General features: G+C 41.4%; 1 protein-coding gene and 1 non-coding gene across 2 annotated transcripts; one reads left to right on the top strand and one right to left on the bottom strand.

The window, feature by feature from the left end:
• Positions 1-687: 687 nt before the first annotated feature.
• On the top strand, positions 688-21,156 carry LOC144185327 (CLIP-associating protein 1-B-like). Its single transcript, XM_077710476.1, has 37 exons — positions 688-952; positions 1,623-2,041; positions 3,852-3,930; positions 3,995-4,098; positions 4,167-4,258; positions 4,356-4,431; positions 4,508-4,605; positions 4,682-4,749; positions 7,016-7,230; positions 7,307-7,399; positions 7,481-7,626; positions 7,760-7,895; positions 7,977-8,047; positions 8,766-8,825; positions 9,746-9,823; positions 9,900-10,067; positions 10,143-10,192; positions 10,557-10,748; positions 11,588-11,683; positions 11,750-11,929; positions 13,413-13,510; positions 13,610-13,633; positions 13,915-14,147; positions 14,845-14,908; positions 15,013-15,015; positions 15,099-15,262; positions 15,344-15,566; positions 16,129-16,272; positions 17,651-17,757; positions 17,860-18,007; positions 18,073-18,253; positions 18,473-18,526; positions 18,586-18,794; positions 18,912-19,040; positions 19,107-19,313; positions 19,382-19,498; positions 20,165-21,156. The coding sequence occupies exons 2-37, from the start codon at positions 1,829-1,831 to the stop codon at positions 20,246-20,248; spliced, it is 4,404 nt and encodes a 1,467-aa protein (XP_077566602.1). The 5' UTR covers positions 688-952; positions 1,623-1,828; the 3' UTR covers positions 20,249-21,156.
• LOC144207634 (U4atac minor spliceosomal RNA) lies at positions 2,695-2,823 on the bottom strand. Its single transcript, XR_013328741.1, has one exon. It is a non-coding gene; the product is annotated as a U4atac minor spliceosomal RNA (small nuclear RNA).
• Positions 21,157-22,495: the final 1,339 nt, after the last annotated feature.

Raw genomic sequence — 22,495 nt, 5'->3', positions numbered from 1 at the left:
GAATCGATGGGCAGCCGATCGCAGGGTACAATGAGACGGACAACCATGCTCACTCACGGCAATTTAGACTGTCCAATCAGGCTACCATGCATGTTTTTGGAATGTAGGGGTATCCGGAGGAAACCCACGCAGGCCTGGGGGAGAAGAGGCAAACAAAGTGAACCGACTTGGATTTCAACCCTGGACCCCAGAGCTGTGAGGCCCATGTGCTAACCACTCATCCAACGGGCCTCGCTCACAAGGGTCACGGGGAAAATTTACTGCATGCTTAAAGATAATTATAACATTAAAAAAAGGGACACTAATATGGTTTGCTAAAACCAGATCATTTGTAATTCAGTCAAGATTTACGCTAGATAAAAAGTATTTTAGAGCGCCTTGGCCTCGTAGCTTTGGGGTCCTGGGTTCAAATGCTGGTCATGTCCACCCGTGTTCTCCCCGGGCCTGTGTGGGTTTCCTCCGGGTACTCCGTTTTCCTCCCATATTCCAAAAACGTGCATGCTAGGCTGATTGGACACTCTAAATTATTCCTAAGTGTGGGTGAGTGTGCATGTGCAGAAAATGAGATGAGAGAGAAAATATTTTAGTGTTGCAATATGGCCGCTAAATAGTTACGTCCCCGACTCCATCTTAAGATATCTTATGACAGTGATGCACTGATCACATTGCTGTCCAACTTTTGCCAAATGGTGTCGCCCTTTTGCAGCATTACCGGCTACATTTCCTACGGCACACGATGCGGCCCAAACTTTTTTTTTGCTTGTCTAATGTTCATATCTCTGTGTTGCTTTGCCGTCCCTATTGAAATTACCGGACTGCAATAGATAATAAAGAAACTGTTCCCTTTTTTAATTCATTTATTTGCAATGCAAGAAAATGATCGCGATGCGACGTGAATGAACGGATGGGATGTCCTGAACCAGATTCGCCACTTCTGACTTTGGTCCATCCGGTAAGTGAGTAGTGCCTCTTCAAAGAGTGGATGTATTAATTTATAATTAATGTCGACGCCAGTGTGCGTAGTTATGCGACGTGACGATTGACGCCACCGATTTGCTAATAAGGTAACTCCGCTAGCGCTAACTCGCGCCACTTTAAGCTTTCAGGCTGCTTTAGCTGTTGTGCTATCGGCAAAGCTAACGGCTAAACTAACTATCGACACTGAACGGCATCGTAACGAGTTTAATGGTTTTCAAGGTAACCCAGAAAGTTGAGTTAAAAGTCATACATCAACGCAAGGCATGCTTGTTTGTATAAAACCAACCACGCATAACTTCAGATTTTGAAGAAAAAAATGAATTAAAATATTGAAATCAACCTACACAAGGGACTAAAGATGAAAATTATCCCTCGGCTACAATCTATAAGTTCATTACAATGAATATAAACATGTTCATTGATATTTGCTGTCTCTTATTAAACAGATCAAACTCCACTCAAACCACAATGTGAAAATAGGGAATGAGAAAATATTTAAAATGACAAAGTCCATTTAAATAATGGAAGAATCCATATGATTTCGGAATAAAAACTGCACTGGACAAGAAACTTTTCCTACCATATGACCACTATCCTTAATCTGTTAACCTTTTTTATCTTTGTATTTCCTTTCTCCTCCTTAGAGCCAGACAAGCAAACGAATTGGACCATTAAGTGAGGATTATGGCGCTCACTAGGACTCTGCCAGCAACGCCAGCTGCCTCCTTAAAACCGTAACTGGCTTAAAAAAAACAGGACCAAGAGACTTGTCAGCGATCGGGACTTTCTTGGACTGAACACGGGAAGAGAATTTGCTGGGAGTTAGCATCTAGTTATTAGTTCTTCTCCAATGGCGGAGGAGGAGGAAGAGGTGATGGCCATGGAGTATTTGCTGGAGCGGGTGATGCTCAAGGACCTGAGCAAGAGGCTGCAGGTTGGCCAGGAGATGGTTGAGCTTATCCAGCACGATGACAAATGTCCAGACCTGGAGCAGGACCAAGGGACGCTGGACAGACTGGTGGAAACGTTAGCCAGCTCTTGGGTTAACTCCAATCACTTCAAGGTTAGTTTTCCCACAAACGTCAATGCAAATCAATAACAACACCAAACCAAATGTTATCATTTGCTCTAGTACACTTTGATAATCTCTCACGGCGCACCGATTGGAAATGACTGGGCAATGATATTCACGAGAGGAAGACGTCACCATGAAAATTTGGGTTAATGATGCTGGTAAAATAAGATTGCAGTCACCAGAGCCATGGCCCCCTTTCCAGCTCTCTACACTTAAAATTAGGTACCGTGTGTGTACATTTGTATTTCACTTTGGGATTTTAATGTGTAAAGTTGCCATGGGTTCCAACAATAACAAAAATTATGGAACTAAGCACACTCGCTTTCCTTCCTGTCCATAAAATCGACCCCCCAAAAAATACCACAAACTTTTTTTGGGCATGTAGCACCAGTAATACACAATGTTACAAATTACCGTTAACACACTTTATCTGAATTCATTTGAAAGATCAAATAAATGATAAGGATAACCGCATGACATTTTCCCACATTTGGGGAGGAGACACTCAATTTTAACTGCACTAAGTTTTGACGTAGTATGTCACGTGGGGGTGCAGTATGTCAGATTGGCCGCAATGTGGCACTGTTGAATGTTTTTTCCCGAGTGCTTTCTTAGGTTATTAGGATGTTTTGACGATTGTGGGTTCCAAAAATTGCACCTGGACCCGAATCGTTGATTCGGGAGATGCGAATGTGTTGAAAATGGTGTCAGCAGGGAAGGCCTCACTACACGTTCATTGACTTTCCCATTCACCCCATGACGAGGACGGTTGTCTCCGTGCAGCAACGTTCCAAACTCATGCAATGTGGGCAGATGGCTCAGTCAGGGTTTCATATGACAAATTTCCATTTTATATAGGACTTAACATGTTTCCTTCTTAAACGGTGACACATTGTGTTTTAGGCCAGCAAAAACGATCTGTTCTGACCCCACTGCGATAAAACTCGACTTTTGATTATATTACCCACAATCCTTTGCAATTTTTAAATCTCCTTGCCTTTTGTGCCCACTAGTGGTGGTGCTTTCGCCTCGTTTTATGGATTTCTCACAAAACGGGCACACTGCACAATGGTCTAATGTGCTGTTTAAACATTTTAGTTATTAACATATTTATTTATTTACTGTAGAATAGGATAACCTATAATGCAAACAGTATTTGAGTTCACTACATAAACATATACTGTATTGGAGCTCCTTGTTGACAATGAAAATTTAAAACAAACTGGGCAAAAATGCAAAGTAAATCCATAAACTAACATGATGAATGCAAGCATTTGGACTATTTTTACTATTTTGTAATTATATCTGTTTTTTGCTTGAAATAAAATACCACATTTATATTTTCCATCAATAAAGGATAGGTTTCAGCACCCCCTGTGACCTTTGTGAGGATCAGCTTTATGGGCAAATAAGTATTAAAATGAATCACCATTCATCTTTATTATCAACATTGTGGAATATTGATTAGAGAAATCTACACTCAAATTTCGGGATACTTGTTGTTCCTTTGCTTACATTGATTTTACGAGGGTACCCTGGCTTCTACCCACAGCCCCTAAATCAGCTAGTTAGGTTAATTGACAGCCCTAAATTGTGAATGTGTTTGTCAGAACTTGATTTCTACTTGTCTTTTGTGATTTACGGGTGACCAATATAGAGTGCAATGTATATACAAACAAAAGAAGGGATGAATCATAACAATTGTGATAGATGTGCATAAAATATATGTAAATTCACTGGGTATGTGATTCTAAATATCATAACTGTAGGCATTTCTGTGCTCTTTTGTTTATTTTAGGTCGTGCTGTTGGGGATGGACCTTCTGTCTGCACTCGTTAGCAGACTCCAGGAAAAATTCAGGACGCAGGTTGCGACAGGTGAGGCTTTTTGACATTTAAATTTTCAGTTCAGCTCCATGTGAGAAAAATGTTTGTTGTTCAGTTCTTCCCAGCTTAATTGATCGTCTGGGAGATGCTAAGGACCAAGTACGGGACCAGGATCAGGCGCTTCTTCTAAAGATCATGGATTTGGCTGCAAACCCGCAGGTAGAAAAATAGAACTGCATATGATACTGGGATTTATTGCCACCTTCATTTATTTAATGCTTTCTCAGTATGTTTGGGAGCGCATGACAGGAGGCTTTAAACACAAGAACAACCGGACCAGAGAAGGACTCTGCCTTTGTCTCATCTCCACCTTACAAGCGTAAGCTTAACCTTTAGTATCTTACTTAAAACATTTTTTTTTTAAAATTTTGTTTTTTGGTCGGATCACGTGCATGTATGTATGGAATTGATTTCAGGTTTGGATCGCAGAGCCTGACTCTCAGCAAAATAGTTCCTCACATTTGTAACCTTTTGGGAGACCCCACAAGTCAGGTACTACAGCAGCTTTGCCCCATGAATACCACTTCAGTCAATAATGATATGTAAACACCTGTTGAAAATTGGTTAGGTGCGTGAGGGGGCCATGAGCTGCTTAGTGGAGATCTATCGCCATGTGGGTGAGCGAGTGAGAATTGACCTCGGAAAGAAGGGCCTACCTCAGTCACGGTGGGTTTGTACGAACCAAATGCCAATGACTCACACAATGATGCGCAAACATGTACTGTAAATTATTTCTTTCCAGGTTGAATGTCATCTTTAGTAAGTTTGATGAAGTCCAGAGGTCGGGAAACATGGTCCTATCTGTGTCAGGTAGGATTAATCAAATCAATCACTCAAAAGCCTTTATTGTCATTATACACAGCTGCTTATAACGAAATTGATTTGAAATATTGCACAATCTAAGATATTGCATTGTTATTGCACACCCCAAAGTTATTGCACAGAAGGGATTGTTTGTCGTGCCGGTGCAACTTCAGAGCCCTGATGGCTCTGGGGGAAAAAAACTGTCCTCAAGTCTATTTGTCCGAGTTTTATGAGACCTGTAGAGTCCAGCAGTGGGCAGCAGCTGGAGCAGGTTGTGACCAGGGTGGTAGGGACCGACCACAGTGGTTTAATTTGCAAATTTGATGATAGAATTAGAGTGGTGGCTCGGTGTACAGTCCTATGTGTACAGGGAGAATAGAAGAGGACCCTGTACAGAACATTGAGGGGAGCCAGTGCTCAGTGTAATAGAGGAAGAGAGGTGGGGACAAAGTCTAACAGTTTGTGAATGGTTGGTGAAGAAATTCTTAATCCAGCAGCAAAATCTTTGTGAAAACCTCGGTCAGCTGGTCCTATAAAAGCAGCATTTTTCAGCAATCAAATATCAGATAGCACACTGTATGCAAAGGCACTGATAGTGTCGTGGTACATTGACCTCATTGATTCCCACTCGGTGCCGGTGTGATTGTGTGTGTGCCCTCCGACTGAGTGTCAACCAGTAAAGAGTGTAGTTTGCCTTTTGTTCAAAGTCAGCTAGGATGGGCTCCAGCATCCTGCGGCACAGGCAAGGGTAAGTGCAGTTGAAAATCAATGGGTGGTCTTTGTGGAAATGCTTTCTATTAGCCCCTCTTAAAATTAAACAACGGGCAAGACAAGTCTGGCAGTTCACTAGGCTTACAAAGCACCATGGAAAAGTATTATGGGCAGTGAAACAGGGCTATTGGTGAAGATTGTAAGGGAACAGGTACATAATCCTTTTTGTTATTGGCGTTAGTAAGATAACCTGTGTTGTATGTGTCTGCGCGAAATCCAATTTCACTTAAACGCAAAGTGTAAAGTTTTGATTATGATAATTGTGGGCATGGTATTGTGAAGAAGCAATCAAGAACTGAAACAAAACATTCAGGTTGGTGAAAAGAGCAGTACACAGCTGTCAAGCAACGGTTGAAGTAAAAGCAGCCTCAGGACATGCTAAGATGAATAATCGTAGTCTTTGGTGAATGATGTGGGAATTCATGTTACTGTTACAGCTTTGTGACAGCCCCTTTTGCTTGCTGTTTCTGTGGAAATTTAGGCCATTGCATTGTCTTCCTTCATACGAGAGAGTGACTCCGTCCCAGTTCTGGATTGTTTTCTTTGTTACCACAATAGCATTCATGAATTATGATAGCTGATTTATGTTTCACTCCACTGACACACTCTCTCTCCTCATCCTCCTATTTCACTGACACATACAATGGCTGTCCCTCAATCTTGGCTCCACCCACCAATGACTCTAGCATTTGAGCTCCTCCCATCATCTCCACCCACACTTCCCGTTTTCTCCATCCTGATGCCGGCAGCGTGGATATTTGCTGTAGTCAGCAGGAGGACAGTGTTTTGTCTGTATGTGTTTGTCAAGAACAATAGGAATATTTGACTTAGATATGGGAGGGAGAGGCCGGCATGTTGGCTCCACTGCCTCTCGCTAGTTCCCTCCCAGATATGAAAGAATTGCAGACGAGTGGACCAATTGAGAGTCGGCATGCTGAGGAAACTGGTCTGCAGACGGATCTGTTCCTGTGAGCTTTTTCCTTTTGATTCAGCATAAGCTAGAACTGACAAGTTGTTAGTAATGGGGGCTAATGGAAAAATGTAGAGGACATGGATAAAGCCTCACAGTGAGATAGACTGTGCTTGAATTTTCTTTAACATCATAAAATTTGTGATTTATTCACCAGGGGAGTGTCCTCCCTATCCTTGAGATGGATCTCATTGTCCCTTAATGCTGTCTGTTAATCACCATAGTTTTGTAAACTGTGTAATCTGTTGACATTGGTAATTGAAAAACAAATAGTGGCAGCTTAAAGCAACAAAACAGCCTGTTTTTTTTGTTGTTGTTGTGATTTTTATGTATTTATTTATTGGCTATTCTAACTTCCAAAATTGTTAACGTCAGTGTGTAAAGTCGTGTGTTGTGTTTAGGAATGTCGTTTTGAAATGCAGATATGTCAGTGAGCCTGCCCACACGACATTGTTAGGAGGGTACGGTTCTAGCTCCCGTTTGTTGTCTGTTGGTTTCCCCATGTGACTTTTCAACTGTCGTCTGCTTCAGATAAAAACTCAGAGGATGGTGACTCAATGGACGGTGGCTGCTCTTCAGCGTCATCGAAAGCTGAATTGTTGCCTGGTAGAAAGCCTGCCAGTGGTCCATTTCGACGGGCTGTCTCCAACAAATCAGCAGCCAGCACAGGGAGAGATGGCTCTACTGCTGGTGCGGTGGACGAGGGTGACTTCATACAGGCTTTTGAGGATGTTCCCACTATCCAGGTTCACTCATTTGACTCAAGACCCGCTGTGTTTACTGGTCAAATAAGCAGCTGACTGCATCCCCTCCTTATATCAGATCCACTCCAACAGAGAGGTGGAAGAAGCCATGGCCAAGATTCGAGATGTGCTGTCAGATGACAAGCGTGACTGGGAGCTCCGAGTTGCAGCGGTAAGATATTTTTTTCGTGTTTTGTATGGCTGATTGTCCTTTGGCTACTTCAGTCAAACCTTGCTTGTTTCATTCTTTCAGTTGAAGAAGGTGCGCTCACTTGTATTGGCTGGAGCCCAAGACTTTGAAGTCTTCCTGCAGCAATTGCGACTTATGGAGTCGTCCTTCAGATTGTCGGCCAAAGACCTGCGTTCTCAGGTGGTTCGGGAAGCTTGTATCACTCTGGGGTAAGACTATCCTAAATTTGCAGTTTTCTGTTGGACACTTAAAAATGTGTCAATTTCTGATGTTTAATTTTGTCAAGTCAAACATTTTATTTTAATGAAATGTAGTGTTTCCTTGGGATTTTTCCATCTGCAGGCACTTGTCCTCAGTGCTCGGCAACCGCTTTGATCATGGTGCGGAGGCCATAACGCCGACCCTCCTGAACCTTGTCCCCAATAGTGCCAAAATCATAGCCACCTCTGGTGTGGCTGCCATCCGCCTCATACTCACAGTATGTCTCTGCTTCCACCAATCAAGTTGTTTTGTCAGAACAAGTATGTTATTACACTAAAGTTGGATCCGTGTTTTGCAGCACACACACTACCCTCGTCTAATCCCGATCATCACCAGCAACTGTATCTCTAAATCTGTGGCTGTCAGAAGGTAAGCAATAGATATTATTTGGTAAAACATAGTTTAATCAAGTAATTTTAGGCTTTCTGTCCATTTAGATTCTTTTCAAATAATAGAATTTATTCTCTCTTTATACATATATTGTAGAAAATTCAGTCATATTTTGCAACGATGCATACCTATGCACAAGGTTGATCGGAATATCAACGGTGCATGATGTTGTTCATGAAAAACCCATATGTTAAAAAATTTAGATCAGTAGGTCAGGCTTTTTGGGAATCAAAGATGGGTGCTCCCCAAATTTATAGCATAAGAATTTTGTGGTTTACTGCAATCAATGACATTGCCATACACACCAGCCATTGTAAATTCAATGTTAATAGTATTGATAGTCATGTTAAATTATATGACCTTAGTTTCCTACTCCTCCTGTTCTATTGATTATTAGGTGTGTTCCCTTCTACACGGTTTGTTCATAGTTTATTAAGTCACAATGAGCTCGTAATGCTACTTATAGCGAGGTAGCAGATATATAGTAGGATACATAGTAGTAGTATATACAAGGAGCACCCTCCAAGTGAACCTAAAATGGCTTAACTTTCATCATTGGCAAGTCTGATTTTAGTGAGTGCTTGAAATAAATTACTGCATTGATTGATTTGTGAGTTTCTCTCATTAAACATTGTAACTCTCCCATCCTTAGTATAGGATAAAAATATGAAATGGTTTTCTGTTCTACATCCTACAGGCGGTGTTATGAGTTCTTGAACCTGATGTTGCAGGAATGGCTTACAAACTCTCTGGAAAGGTAATAAATTACCGTATATACTGACATATAAGACACCCACCCGAATAAACCGCACCCTGAAAAGTGCCTTGAAATTTTGGAATTTTAACAATTTCTCGCATATAACCCGCCCCCCTGATTTCCAATTTTCACCTCCATAGTCATGGTTTTAATAGGAGTACAAATGTGTTACTTTGAAAATCTTAAGAAAAATAAAAAGCACATTATTAGGGTCAATATCAAAAGGAAGTTAATATGCCTTTGTAAATGAAAAATATCAAATTAATCAATTTGAAAAAAGAAATCTATTTTGATGACAACCTGATGCTTTCTAATTACAGAAGTTACAATTTTCTTACCAGAAGTTTAAGATTGTTTTTGTCATATTGTTTCTAATGTCAAAATATCTCAATCCTTTTTATGGTTCATATTACTCCAATAGTTGTCACTTTCGAACAAGAGATACAAAGAAAAAACTCAATATATCGAGTTAGGTTAGCTTTTCAATGTTCTTTCATAGAGCTCATCTACCCACATACTCCGTTCCGAGAGTGAAACGAGGGCACACATATGATTCATCAGCTTCTTTTATATCAAATCCACATAATTGACAATGTAGAGCATTCTTCTTTGAGAACACGTTACAGTCAAGTTTGATGAACACTGAATCAAACTACTGGAAACGTTCGCGGTGCTCTCTACTAAAGACTACACCTCAAACTACAACTATAGAAGAGCTTGGCAGGCTTTGTGGTGATGGTGGGGGGGAAGGGGATCTGCCTGTCTAAAAGCCACATTGTGTTTCTGCATGGCTGCTGCCATTACTGCCACTTGGGGGAAACATGAGCTCAACCTTGATACCTAGGGGGCTCTCGGGTTGTTATTGAGTCTACATGTGTGAGAGAGAGATGTTCAGACAGTTTTAATGTGTGCTCTTGCAGGCATGTTGCTGTATTAATGGAAACTATAAAGAAAGGCATTCATGATGCAGATGCAGAGGTGCGATCTGTGGCCAGGAAGTAAGTGTCACGCTACTTGTTGTCTTCGACAATGTTGAACGAGAGGCCCAACATGATATCTGGGTGTTTTCTGTAGGTGCTACTGGAACTTCCAAAGTCACTTCAGTCAGAAAGCAGAGCAGCTGTTCCAAAGCTTGGAGTCCTCCTATCAGAAAGCTTTGCAGGCTCACCTGCGGGGTGGCGATACTGTGATGTCAATGCCGCCGTCGGATCATTCTTCATCCTCCTCACAAGAGAGCTTGAAGTGGGTCCCTTGAATGTCAAACTCAATTTAATCACTTTTCACAATGACCATTTCCCTGTGTTTTCTCGTTTATAGTCGACATTTGTCTTCAAGAAGCGCCACTGGAAGAACCCAGTTGACCAGATGTAAGAACACATACATATGTTGTTGAACTAATAGTATCTGTTTGGTTCATTTTGCTCAATATAGTGTTAACAGTTTTACAGTGAGGTGTTAACAGATGCCAAAATGAAAGTCTCATGCCTGGCCTTGCACAGTCTACTGTGACCATAATTTACAATTAATCTGCTCCTTATATTGTGAAGGAATTTTCCGGGGGAAATTATTGTTTTACTTCTACCAACAAAGGAGTTACTTCTCAGAACCTACCCTCACCCTTTCTGTTCAACACACCAGGGTTCTGTGAAACTGCTTGTATATGTAATTCATAGATAGTAGATTGCAAATGTTAAGTGAAAAATGTCCTAATCCTTGATTACTTGTACATAGCCAAAGCAGCCCAAGCTTCCAGACCCTGTACTGGCACCACCTCTATGGGGTCTCTACAACGTTCATGCAGTGACGTGGATGTCAACGCAACAGCCACAGCACGCACCCGAATGCAAACCGTCACCTCGGCAGTGCACGGTTCGCCCTTTAGCGCCGCCTCGGCTCTGCCACCTGGATCTTATGCTTCACTTGGTGAGTAGCACTACGTGTTTATGATCTACTTTGGAGACACAATTAAATCACAACTGCTCTTTCAGTCCACTTCAATCAATTGTCTCTCTCCTGGGCTCTCATGCCGGTCAGATGGCTTGTGGTGTTTTAAAACATGTGGTAAGCCATGTGTGTATGGATAGTGATGCTCGTCCATATGTCTTCCCCACAATGTCTGCTACCACCGTCAGTACAGTGAAGTAAAGTTTGTGGTGCACGCACGCACAAATTGAATTTTACATTATTGTTTTTGTTCCGGGCCAATTTTTGAATCTACTATTAATTGTCTGTCAACTAGGGCTGTCTCATTTAATCAAATAATGACAACTAATCAATATTGAATATTGGAGACATTGTAAACTTAGAAATGGTCATAATCCTCCTTAAGACACGTAATAGAAATATTTTCATCTATTTTGATTTGTTCTGTTTTAATGTATTACATTTTGAAGTTTATATATTTATCAATTTAAAAGGATTTTAACTATATAATTAAAAATAAATATAATAAACTCAGAAAACATTTTCAGATTTCCATAGTGATTTATTGAGGAATAGAGAAACCATTTTTCTTTTTATCATTTAAATGATACTTTTAGTGAGAAGCATCAAGTCCCTGCACATGATTGACTTTCACGGGCTGCACAAAAGTGTGTGGTGGTCTGGATCTGACCCCCAAATTTGACACGTGCGTTAAGATGGCATATTATTAAGAACACAAGCATGCCTTTCAGGATTGTGATGTGTGAAGAACATAGCATCGTGTCACAAGAAACAAGTATTTCTATACTCTTAAGCTTTTTTCTGTTATTGCTTTGTAGGTCGAGTCCGAACACAAAAGACAAACACAGCAAAGCGTCCCGCAGTGCCTGATGGTCGGGGTCGCAGCAAAGGAAAAGTCGCCTCACAGTCTCAACGTGAGCAAATGTAAATTACACTTCCAAGTCTTTCATTTTTCATTAATCCGATTTTTTATGTTTTAGCTGGAAGCCGGTCCGGTTCCCCAGGCCGAATGCTAGGGTCCCCCCACAGCAGGATGGTGAGGTTGTCTGTAGGCAATGCAACTGCTACAGTTAACAGCAGTTTAAGCGCCAGTAGGCGTTCACGGGGCCACCGCAGCCACGGCTGTAGCCGGGAGACCAGCCCAACTCGATCAGGCTTTGGTAAGGACTGTTGATCAATGAGCTTGGAATTCATGTGTTTTTTTTTCTTCTCCAAAATGTGGCTGACTCATAACCACACGTATAATGAAAATATATTCATGGAGTCGTTGACTCATCAGATGTTTGTTGTGTCTTTTTAAAAGCTAGAAAAAATGCTTTTTCCTCCAATTAACCTCTTTTTCTTGTCTGGCTTGACTAATGTTCCTCCCAGCTGAATATGCTAAGAGCTGGAGCTAACAGATAAACTTTTGCTCCGCGCTTTTGCCTTTCCATCTGTCTGTCTGTCTAAATCCTACCACTCCAGCACGGAGCCGAATCCCTCGACCCAGCATGAGTCAGGGCTGCAGCCGCGAAACCAGTCGCGAGAGCAGCCGTGATACCAGTCCCTCCAGGGGTCTCTCCCCCCTGGGTGAGTACGGTACCAAAGCCCTTCCTTTCATTGGCAAATCGATGACTTTAGTAAACCTGATTATTGAAGCCATTGGGAAATAAACAAAATGCCTTACATCTTTTTCCTGAGCTTTCTCTTGTTTGTCCAAGGTGTTTTATTTCTTGCATGCTCTGGTTCTTAAATTTTCGTTAATTTAATGCAGAATAAAACAACGATTAATTTGTTGATACTTGATTTTGAAAGATGAAAAATGAAATATCGTCAATGTATGGTGATAATCTCCCAATCCCCTTCAGCAATTCACCGACACTGCTGTTCTACCAGCGCCTTGTCGTCTGCTGGGTGCTTTTCAGGTGACCGTAGAATGCACGTCAATGCTGCCACCCAGATGCACTCCTTATCCATGCCTTTTGATTTTTTTTGCATATGGCTGACATCCAGCCACAGACGCTTCTCATTCACTTATCACTTTGAAAAAACTATAATTTGGTTTGCTTGTGTAGTAGCAAAATCACCCTTGATTGTGAACTTTACTTTAAATCGCATCATAAATACTTTATCAGTGGTTCTCAACTTGTGATGTGAGTAGCAACAGTGGTACAGGGGCTTTGCCTAGTGATACATGAAAGACTGACTAAGTGAAATGTTCAAATAGCTTTTTAATGCAACAATAAAGTGAAGCTCGGTTGCATTCATTTTAAACTACATAGAATTGAAAGAGACAGACAACACCTTTTTATAATGTGCAACTGAGTGATATAGATCGTGTTTAATGAATGGAAAAAACATAATTTGATTGTCTCGTCAAGTACATCTTTCCCCTTAAATAATGTTCAAATTGGCTCCTTTTTCCTCTCAATGTTTGATGTAGTACTTGCTGTAAAATGATTGTGATCCACTGATATATGGGATGCATTGGGTATCACATTGTCTAAAAATCCAAGAAAAGGTCTCTTTTGTGACTGCTGGGAAAACATTTGCATTTGCATAGTAAAGCAGCATGTTGAAGTGATTGCAAATGAAAAATGAACCCAAGTGATTAGATGATTTTGTTTCCTAACATGGCCATTTTTTTTCCTCTCTCTGCATTAGATCGTCTGTCTCACCAAGCTCGGATCTCGGCCTCCGTCAATGCCATGAGAATCCTCAACACGGGAACTGAAGTGGAAGCTGCTGTTGCTGATGCACTGGTGAGAAATTTTCACATTCATTTGCTGTCCCACTAAATAAATCAATTTAATATCCCTTATAAATGTCATTTCCTCCCTCTTGGACTTTGTACATTTCAGCTCTTAGGAGACTCAAGGAGTAAGGTACTGATACTAATGTGTCGTGTGCCAGCATGAGCATGGAGCATTATCATGGACCATATTGTTATCATATATATCTGTGATTGACTGACTGTGTTTTATATACACATAGTGGTCCTATGATGATATGTGATGATATTTACTGTATGTCCCTTGCTAACACCCCGGTCTGTTTCTAATACTATACAATGTGTCTCAATCCATTGCATGGTGAAATAAAAACATAAAGACAGCCTTTAGCTGTCTGTAATCAACACTAAACGTTGTGACTCTTCCTCTGCTAGCACCGACCTATGCGGCGCCACTTTGAGTCACCGGGTATGTTCTCCGACGACGACGCCAACAGCGATGCCTCTAGCGCCTGCTCGGATCGCTCGTACGGCTCGCGTAATGGCGGCATGCGTCACACGAAGGATATGGCTGAAATTCTCAACCACTGCGCCAGCACCAACTGGTCAGAAAGAAAAGAGGGTCTGATGGCACTACAGAATGTATTACAAAGCCACAGAATGCTCAGGTGAGTAAAGGCAAAACTAATCTTTTGTCTTGAGCAAAACAATGCACCATGTTCCCTACTACATTTCCTCACTCTCCTTGACTCACTTATCAACTTGGGTGACATTAGATGTAAGATTGGGCTGATATCAGTTTCTTTGAGCAAAAATGCGGTAGTGCGATATAAAAGTTTTCAAAAAGAAACGAGACTTGGGAAAAACAATAGCAGGCTGCTCCTTAAAGTGCCCTGCGATTGCCTGGCCACCAATTCAGGGTGTCCCCCACCTCGTGCCCGAAGTCAGCTGTGATAGGCTCCAGCACCCCACGCAACCCTTGTGAGGATAAGCGGTGAACCAATACATAAACCTATACTATTCCCTGTTGCCAAAATTGAGTGGGGTACACAAACTTTAAATTGCCACAACTCAAAAACTGGGGCTTAAATTTTATATTTTTAATTTATTCAGGGGATTTGTGTGGATTAACATGGAGCGACCCCTTTGTGATAAATTCATATAAGAAACAAGATTCTTTTACCTCACAAATGCACCTCTGAAGGAGCAGTCACACCTAGTTAAAAATGTACTTTTAATCTGTCTCTTCCCATTGGAGTTGAAATTTATAGCTGCAGAATGTGAACAAACATCATATTAAACATACTACAGCTTGTGAACAAATACTTGTATAACTGTATCTCACTTGTTTGTTTTGTGTGTTAGTCGCGTAGAACTGAAGAGACTCTGTGAGATCTTCACCCGGATGTTCGCAGATCCTCACAGCAAGGTGACACACATGGTCCAATCACATTCAACAACTAACTCAAGCACAACTAACTGTGCTTTCATGTTTCATGGTTCCACGCTTGTGTGGATTTTAACACACATCAGAGGGTAAGTACTTGCTTCTGTTTTCAAAACTTCCACTCACTGGCAGGGACCATAGCTGATCTTGTCCTACCACCTGTCGCTCTCAGGTCTTCAGCATGTTCCTGGAAACACTGGTGGACTTCATTGTTCTGCACAGGGAAGACCTCCATGATTGGCTTTTCATCCTACTCACCCAGCTACTGAAGAAAATGGGTGCCGACCTCTTGGGTTCTGTCCAGGCCAAAGTTCAAAAGGCGTTGGACGTCACCTGGTTGGGATTGACACAAGGATTTGGAATGTAAAGAATAATTAGTTGGTGCAGCTGGATGAATTGTTCACATCTTCTTTCCAGTGAATCCTTCCCCTACGAGCAGCAGTTCAACATTCTGATGCGCTTCATCGTGGATCAGACGCAGACGCATAATTTGAAAGTGAAGGTGGCTATCCTGCGCTACATCGAAGCATTAGCGCGACGGATGGACCCGGCTGACTTTGTCAATACTAGCGAGACACGCCTGGCTGTCTCACGCATTATTACGTGGACCACTGAACCTAAAAGCTCTGATGTGAGAAAGGTAGGCCACTTTCAGTGTTGTCCTTCTCATTTGCCACCTTTATGTTTCTGCGTCTACATCCTTTTTATTCATGGATTACGTTTATTCTGTTTCCATGCCTTTTCTTTTGTTTTCACGTCTTTATTTGTTTCCGCAATCAGCATTTTTGTTTGTCATTCATCAAACTCCCAGACACTTCATAACTGGGAGGATTTGTCAGGGCGAGCGAGCACAGTGGCTTCTTTTTCTGGAGAGGGCAACCTGGAGGAAAGGTGCAAGGTAGAATCAGCTGTCCAACAGCATGACCGATCTTTTATCAACAACCTTCCTACTGTTATACTTTAATGTTGCTTTATAAATGACATTTTTGTTGACTTTAAAACATGATCATTCAGTGGATTTGACAACTAACTAAAGTTGGAAAATTCCGAAATTCATGTAACAAGACCCCTTGCTCATTTTCATCAAATATTTCTCACTTTATACTAGTATCAATTATGGATCACTACTGTTGCACATTAAAAAATGTATAACTGAGTGAATGTAGTAAGTCCCCTCAACAAGTGTCCCTATTTGCACACAGGCAGCCCAGGTGGTGCTCATTGCCCTGTTTGAGCTCAACACACCAGAGTTCACCATGCTACTTGGCGCTCTTCCTAAAGCCTTCCAAGATGGGACCACTAAACTATTACACAGCCATCTGAAGAGCACAAGCGGCATCAACATGGTAACTAATACACATAAATTTAACCTTTCTTAGGTATCAGGATATACAGAAGACTTCAGAAACATTAAAATGACTGAACTTATGTGTGCTAAGAAGGAGTATTAAGCTTCATGGCTTATGCCCCAAATTCTGATAAACTTAACGGTCACACACGACCGGTGGCGGGGCGAGCGTGTCGGCTAAATGTTCATCGGCTAAATAGTCGGTCGGCCAGCAAATGCTACGTTCGGTTAGATCGTCTTTTGGTGAGTTGGCTGTCAGCTAAATGTCTTTCGGCATGTAGACCGTGGGCTATTTAGTTGCATATAAGGCACCCCGCGTATAAGTCACACCCTTAAAATTGCCTTAAAATCGTTGGATTTTACAATTGATTCTCAATATTCACCTCGATATTCATGGTTTTAATAGGGAGTACAAATATGTTATTTTGAAGGGAAATCTTAAGAAAAATCATCACACATGGTATTTCTGAGATACGGCATGAATCAAAAGAAGATTTTTAGGATCAATATCATAAGGAATGGTTGTTTTCTTACTGAAAAAAAACTGAAAATGACCAACAAATAGTAAATTTTACTTTGTATAACTGAGTTAAAATAGTATCGCAAGTCTTGCATATAAGCCGTACCCTCGCTTGGGTCATTTGGTTACAAATACGCTACAAAATATGGTAATTTGCCAACCACTGAGGAAAACCATTTATTTGTAATCTAAAATTTAGCCTGATCCGACAGCTGCATTCGGCAAACTCCCCCCGCCTACCAACAGTTCAATTGACGGTTAACAACAGTGCATTCTAAAACTAGCTCAAGAACTTTAATTGAACCTTAAATGTACCTGACATGAATGTCAGTTAAGCACAAAGCTGATTTCTTTTTCTTAAGTGGTCAGTCTCGTGTTTCTCCAGCAAGAAGAGACAAACGGCAGCATGCCCAGGTATTAGGTATCAACCAAATAAAAAATGCGCATAGTAGCATCCAAAACTGGAAAGTTGGGCATCCTAATTAACTACCTGGTTACACCTGATTGTTCAGAATCTGTTTTTATGAAGGACACGATACCCTCACAACCAGCAACAAAAATATACAGCATTGTTTTTTTCATTCATTAGTAGTTACTGAATTCGCTAGATGAGACTTTGCTGAGGGACAACTATAGTCCTTTTCTTTTTAAAATAAAAAAAAAGCACAAAAAACAGATTGAACAGCATTTCTCTTTATGGAAAAATACGACAGTACTACTGCTGAATGACGTGTTAGGATTTCATTTCATTATTTAGGAATTTTTTAACTGAATTTGTTTCGGAAATGTGGTCTGCCATTATTATATAATCATTTTCTGGAGTATTTCATAGCATCTAAAGTGTCTATTGTCACAGGCATCGCCCAATAGTTCTGCTGGTCGAACAACTCCACGCCAGCCTAGCAGCCGCAGCAGCCCAATGACGTCTCCTACCACCTGCTCCCAAGGAGGATTTTCACCGAGGTATAGTTTCCTTCATCCGTAAATACGTATCCGATGCATGCTGTCTTAATTCACGTTATGAATTCATACATGTGTTCCATGTATTGTGAACCATGTTTTCAGCATGCCGGAGTATGACAGTGAGAATCTGAACTCTGAGGAGATCTACAGCTCCCTGCGTGGTGTCACTGAGGCAATCCAGAACTTTAGTTATCGTAGCCAAGAAGAGCCGATTGAGCCGTACAAGCGAGATACAACGCGGGATGCCACAGTAAATTGATCAGACTGTTCATGTTAAACTTTTGTAATGTGACACGTGTCATCTGTTTGTCACAGTGCGGAGGTGCAGCTCCCTCACATTTTGATTTACGTCTTTTCGGCGATGTGGATGCTGGGCGCACAGCTTTGGACAACAAGACTTCGTTACTGAACACACCTTTACCACGCTCGTTGGGGTTGCAGCGTTTTAGAGACTACAACCCCCACAACTACGAAGCTATGGAGTTGCGACAAAATGGTGCGTCACACAAGAGTGTTAGAGTAAGAATTCGCCCCTGCACATAAGTCAAATTCATAGCCCACGGACCTAGATCATGACAGCCGCATCATTCTGTTTATTTCTAATGGCTTAAAGTTTAAAGCTGTCACAGTGGCCTGTGACAAAAGCCTGGCCTGCCTAAAGGTCACGGAAAAATAATTTACAACAAAATAAAAATTCTCCTGTTTTCTTCTGTAGAGCGCCAGCAAGAATATGCCGAAAACAAAATCCAGAGCCCCAGAAATGTCCCAGGTAAATTATAAATCACAAGTCACGTGTACAATTCCGCTGAAACATGTAATATCTTGGAGGAGGGACAGAGCAACTGGTGAGGGAGCTGCTGAAGGAGCTGTCCCAGGGCTCAGCGGGGGAGCACGGCACCGAAGAGCGTACTGTAGAGGAGCGAAGGGCGACCCTGCTGGAACTACTTAAAGTGGCTCGGGAGGACAGTCAAGTGGTTTGGGACGAGCACTTTAGGACCATGTTGTTGCTCCTCTTGGAGATGCTGGGAGACAAAGATGTAAGGAGCTATGAGTAGGATAAAATAATTCCAGAAATATTTTAAAAGGGAACATTTTAGATGGATGAAATTGTTTTTTTTTTTTACTTTATTTTTATTTTTTCATCTCCCCCTTAGTACATGATCCGGGCACTCGCTTTGAGAGTCCTGAAAGAAATCCTGAGAAACCAACCGTCTCTCTTCAAGCACTACGCTGAGTTAACCATCATGAAGACACTGGAGGCTCACAAAGACTCACACAAGGAGGTGCAGACAATGCAAACATGGCCACATATTTTGATCCGGACTTAAAATCTCATCCATCTGCTCAAGGTCGTGCGTGCTGCTGAGGAGGCCGCATCCACGCTAGCGGGCTCTATCTACCCAGAGCAGTGCATCAAGGTGCTTTGCCCCATTGTGCAGACAGCCAACTATCCAATCAACTTGGCCGCCATCAAAATGCAGACCAGAGCCATCGAACGCATCGCAAAGGAGCCGTTGCATCAGCTGCTGCATGACATCATTCCAGGGTTACTGCAGGTGGAAGCAGAAATAAATGTACCTCAATGTTTTTCTTTTGTGATTTTTAACGCGTCGTCCTGCCGCAGGGCTACGATGACACGGAAAGCGGCGTGAGAAAGGCCAGCGTCTTTTGCCTCGTGGCCATCTACGCTGTGATTGGCGAGGACCTCAAGCCGTACCTGTCTCAACTCACCGGCAGCAAGGTACCACTACAGCTTTCACAATAGGTTATCCACCATGTCAATTGAGGAATCAATGATAAAAGTACATTTTGTGCCTCTTAATCCATCCATATATTTTTTGATTACTCCTAGCCCCTCCCAGTCATCAATAGATTTCTATCACCATCAATGGCACTGAAACATGATCATTTATTACAGCCATCTAAATACAAATAGAGTTCAAATCTAGGACTGTCAATGGCACTGAATACGTTCATACAACACAAAAAAAGGGGAAACGGTATATATTCTCTGTTTTATTTATTGGTTTTGTTTTCCTAATCAGCAGTTCCTAAAAATCAGTTTCTAACCTCTGCCTTTTGAATTCACAACCCTAAAATGTAATTAGCTCCGTTTAATATTCTAAACATAAATTTTGATTATTTCGTATTCCTTCTTGAGTTATTATGTAAATCATTTTCCAAGCCGTTCACAGGGACAATTTTTAAACAAAATAACGGATATAGGAAATGCCTTTACGTTTTGGGGGATTTCGTAACATGGAATCTTTTTTTTTCGTATGTTGGGACGGTCATTTGAATACGGTCATATGAATGGGTTTTGTAACCTGAGAGTTTTGTTCCTAGAAGCATTCGTTAGTAGAGGTACTTTTCTTAGTGTTCTCATTGGTGCTCTTTGCTTTTGTAGATGAAACTCCTCAACCTGTACATCAAGCGGGCTCAGACCTCCACCAGCAATAGCAGCAGCTCTTCTGATATCTCTTCGTACTAACCCGCTTTTAACACATTCACTCTTAAATAGTAATTTGACAATCTAGCTGCCATTTTCCATGCTCTCATTACCAAACACAGCAATGTAAAAACAAGAGGGAGCTTTTTTTTTTCTCCACAACTTATGAGAGAAGATGCAAGGGCTGGATGCCTAAACAAACTTTCCCTATTGGCCCACGCTTTAGAGTGGAGCTGTTTCAAAAATGGTCACTTTTTTGGTCAGTGAGCTTCACGCCTATCACGGCTTTTACTGAAAAGCTAATTCAGCAGCTGCTGCCCCCTACTGAAAGTATCCACTGGCTTCCTGGACAATGAGATGAAGGTGTAACTTGTTCATGCTGATTTATCACTTTGCAGCAGATGATCACTTGGCTGGCCAATGATTTGAAGCTTAGCACATTTTTAAGCCCAACAATACATCTTGGTTTCAATGAAGTGAACATACTATATTTTGAGGACGCTACATTCCGTTTGTCTGCGTACATTTCGTCATGACACTTGAATGTCGTTAAGATTCTCCAGCAAAGATCGATATACACATTTCATGCCCTTTAATATTGCTTTCTGGATGAGGCAGCACACAAAAGTGTTAGTGTAGAGCTCGGTCCTCAAAAGCACGGTCCAATTGTTCTTGAACCACTGACTGAAGACTACTACTATACATGTTTTCTATATTCCATGAATTAAGCAGTGCAGCTGGAATTGTTGTAAACTTGTTTTGAATGATGTAGTCCAATTGGAAAATACAAATTAGACAATCTGCAGCTCGAGTAGGAAAGCTGGCTGATGGCAAAAATGTCATCAAGATGAATGCTGTGTTTGATTGAAGAGAGATGTGGCAACTTCTTAGACTAAAGACTGAAACGGCTTTTGGGGCTTCGTGTTGAGAAATAAATATTCACATAGCAATCATTTTGTACAATTGTGCCTCTTGAACGCCTCAGAGCTAGCTAGCTACACATCCTATCATAAGGCCCTTTGACCAAACAGGCCCCCACACTTTCCACAGCCTTGTTAAACTGGGCGTGTCAACCAACCTTGAATGTTCCGTTTCACTGTCATTTTGTACGCGTGCCTTTAGTTACACCTCTTTTCCTACAATAGAATGAAGCCCATCATAAAGCAGATGGACATGCGTAGTAAGGAGGTTGCTAGTATTTGCATTTTAAAGCACACACTCGCATGTTTTCACCCTTCCCGTCCCTGTCACGCAGTACTATATTTATGTTGAGCAGTGTTATTGCAAGTATTTATGTCACATGTGAGATTTAAATAAAATAGCAGACCTATTTTGTTTCTGTCGAGTTGTTCTTTTGCATTCACTCTTTTCACGATTATAGTGCAATTATAAACTTTATCAGCAGATGGCACTGTGAGCTCACTAGTGCTGCTAATAGTTAACTTGAAATGGTGATAAAGGTGAAATACATGTATGGCACCTTTTATTAGTTTTGAACATAAAACAATTACTGCTCCAGACCTCTTTTTCTTTTTGGTCCCAGGGCTGATGATTCTACTCTATGGGGAAAAATAATATGCCACCCCGCCACCTGCATATTTCCTGAGTTGTTATCCTAAAACAGCAGTGGGAAAACCAGTTCTCGAGGGCTGGTGTGGGTGCAGGTTTTTGTTCCAACCGATCCAGCACAGACACTTCAACCAATGAGATTTCTGCAGAAAACAAGTAGCACCGGACTGCAATCCACTGATTGTAGGACACCTGATTGGTGAAAAGGTGTCCTCTTTATGGTTTGGAATGAAAACCTGCACCAGCTGTGGCCCTTTGTGGAATATGTTTAGCAATCCCTGGCCTAAAACTTCAAGATTGCATGAGTTTGAACTTTTTGGTGATTGAAGGTTTAATTTTGACTTTCCAAGTTCACCTAAACATAGATTGCAGTAAAAATCGGGTTAACCCAACCCCAAAATCTTTGACCACAAGTCCCTGAATGGAATATAACAGCTTGCATTTTCCCGTCAGACTGCCACTGCCAAATTAAATGAACTTGTGGGCTTCACCTACAGTCCTTAATTAACTCAGCGGTTGTCATTGAACTTGATTGGATTGGATAACTTTATTCATCCCTTATTCGGAAAATTTTCATTGTGACAGTAGCAAGAAGGGGAGTGGGGGGTGATGCAGATACAGGAAAAAAACACATAGTTACAAGTTAGACAGTACATTCCCAAATGCTGCAGAACAAAAAAGCAAAAGTACAAAGCAAAGCAAAGTAAATGGGATCATTAA

The sequence above is a fragment of the Stigmatopora nigra genome, chromosome 1, assembly GCF_051989575.1.
Source record: "Stigmatopora nigra isolate UIUO_SnigA chromosome 1, RoL_Snig_1.1, whole genome shotgun sequence".
Lineage (NCBI taxonomy): Eukaryota > Metazoa > Chordata > Actinopteri > Syngnathiformes > Syngnathidae > Stigmatopora > Stigmatopora nigra.
Note: the sequence above shows the minus strand (reverse complement) of the source record. Positions and strands in the feature narration are given on the sequence as shown.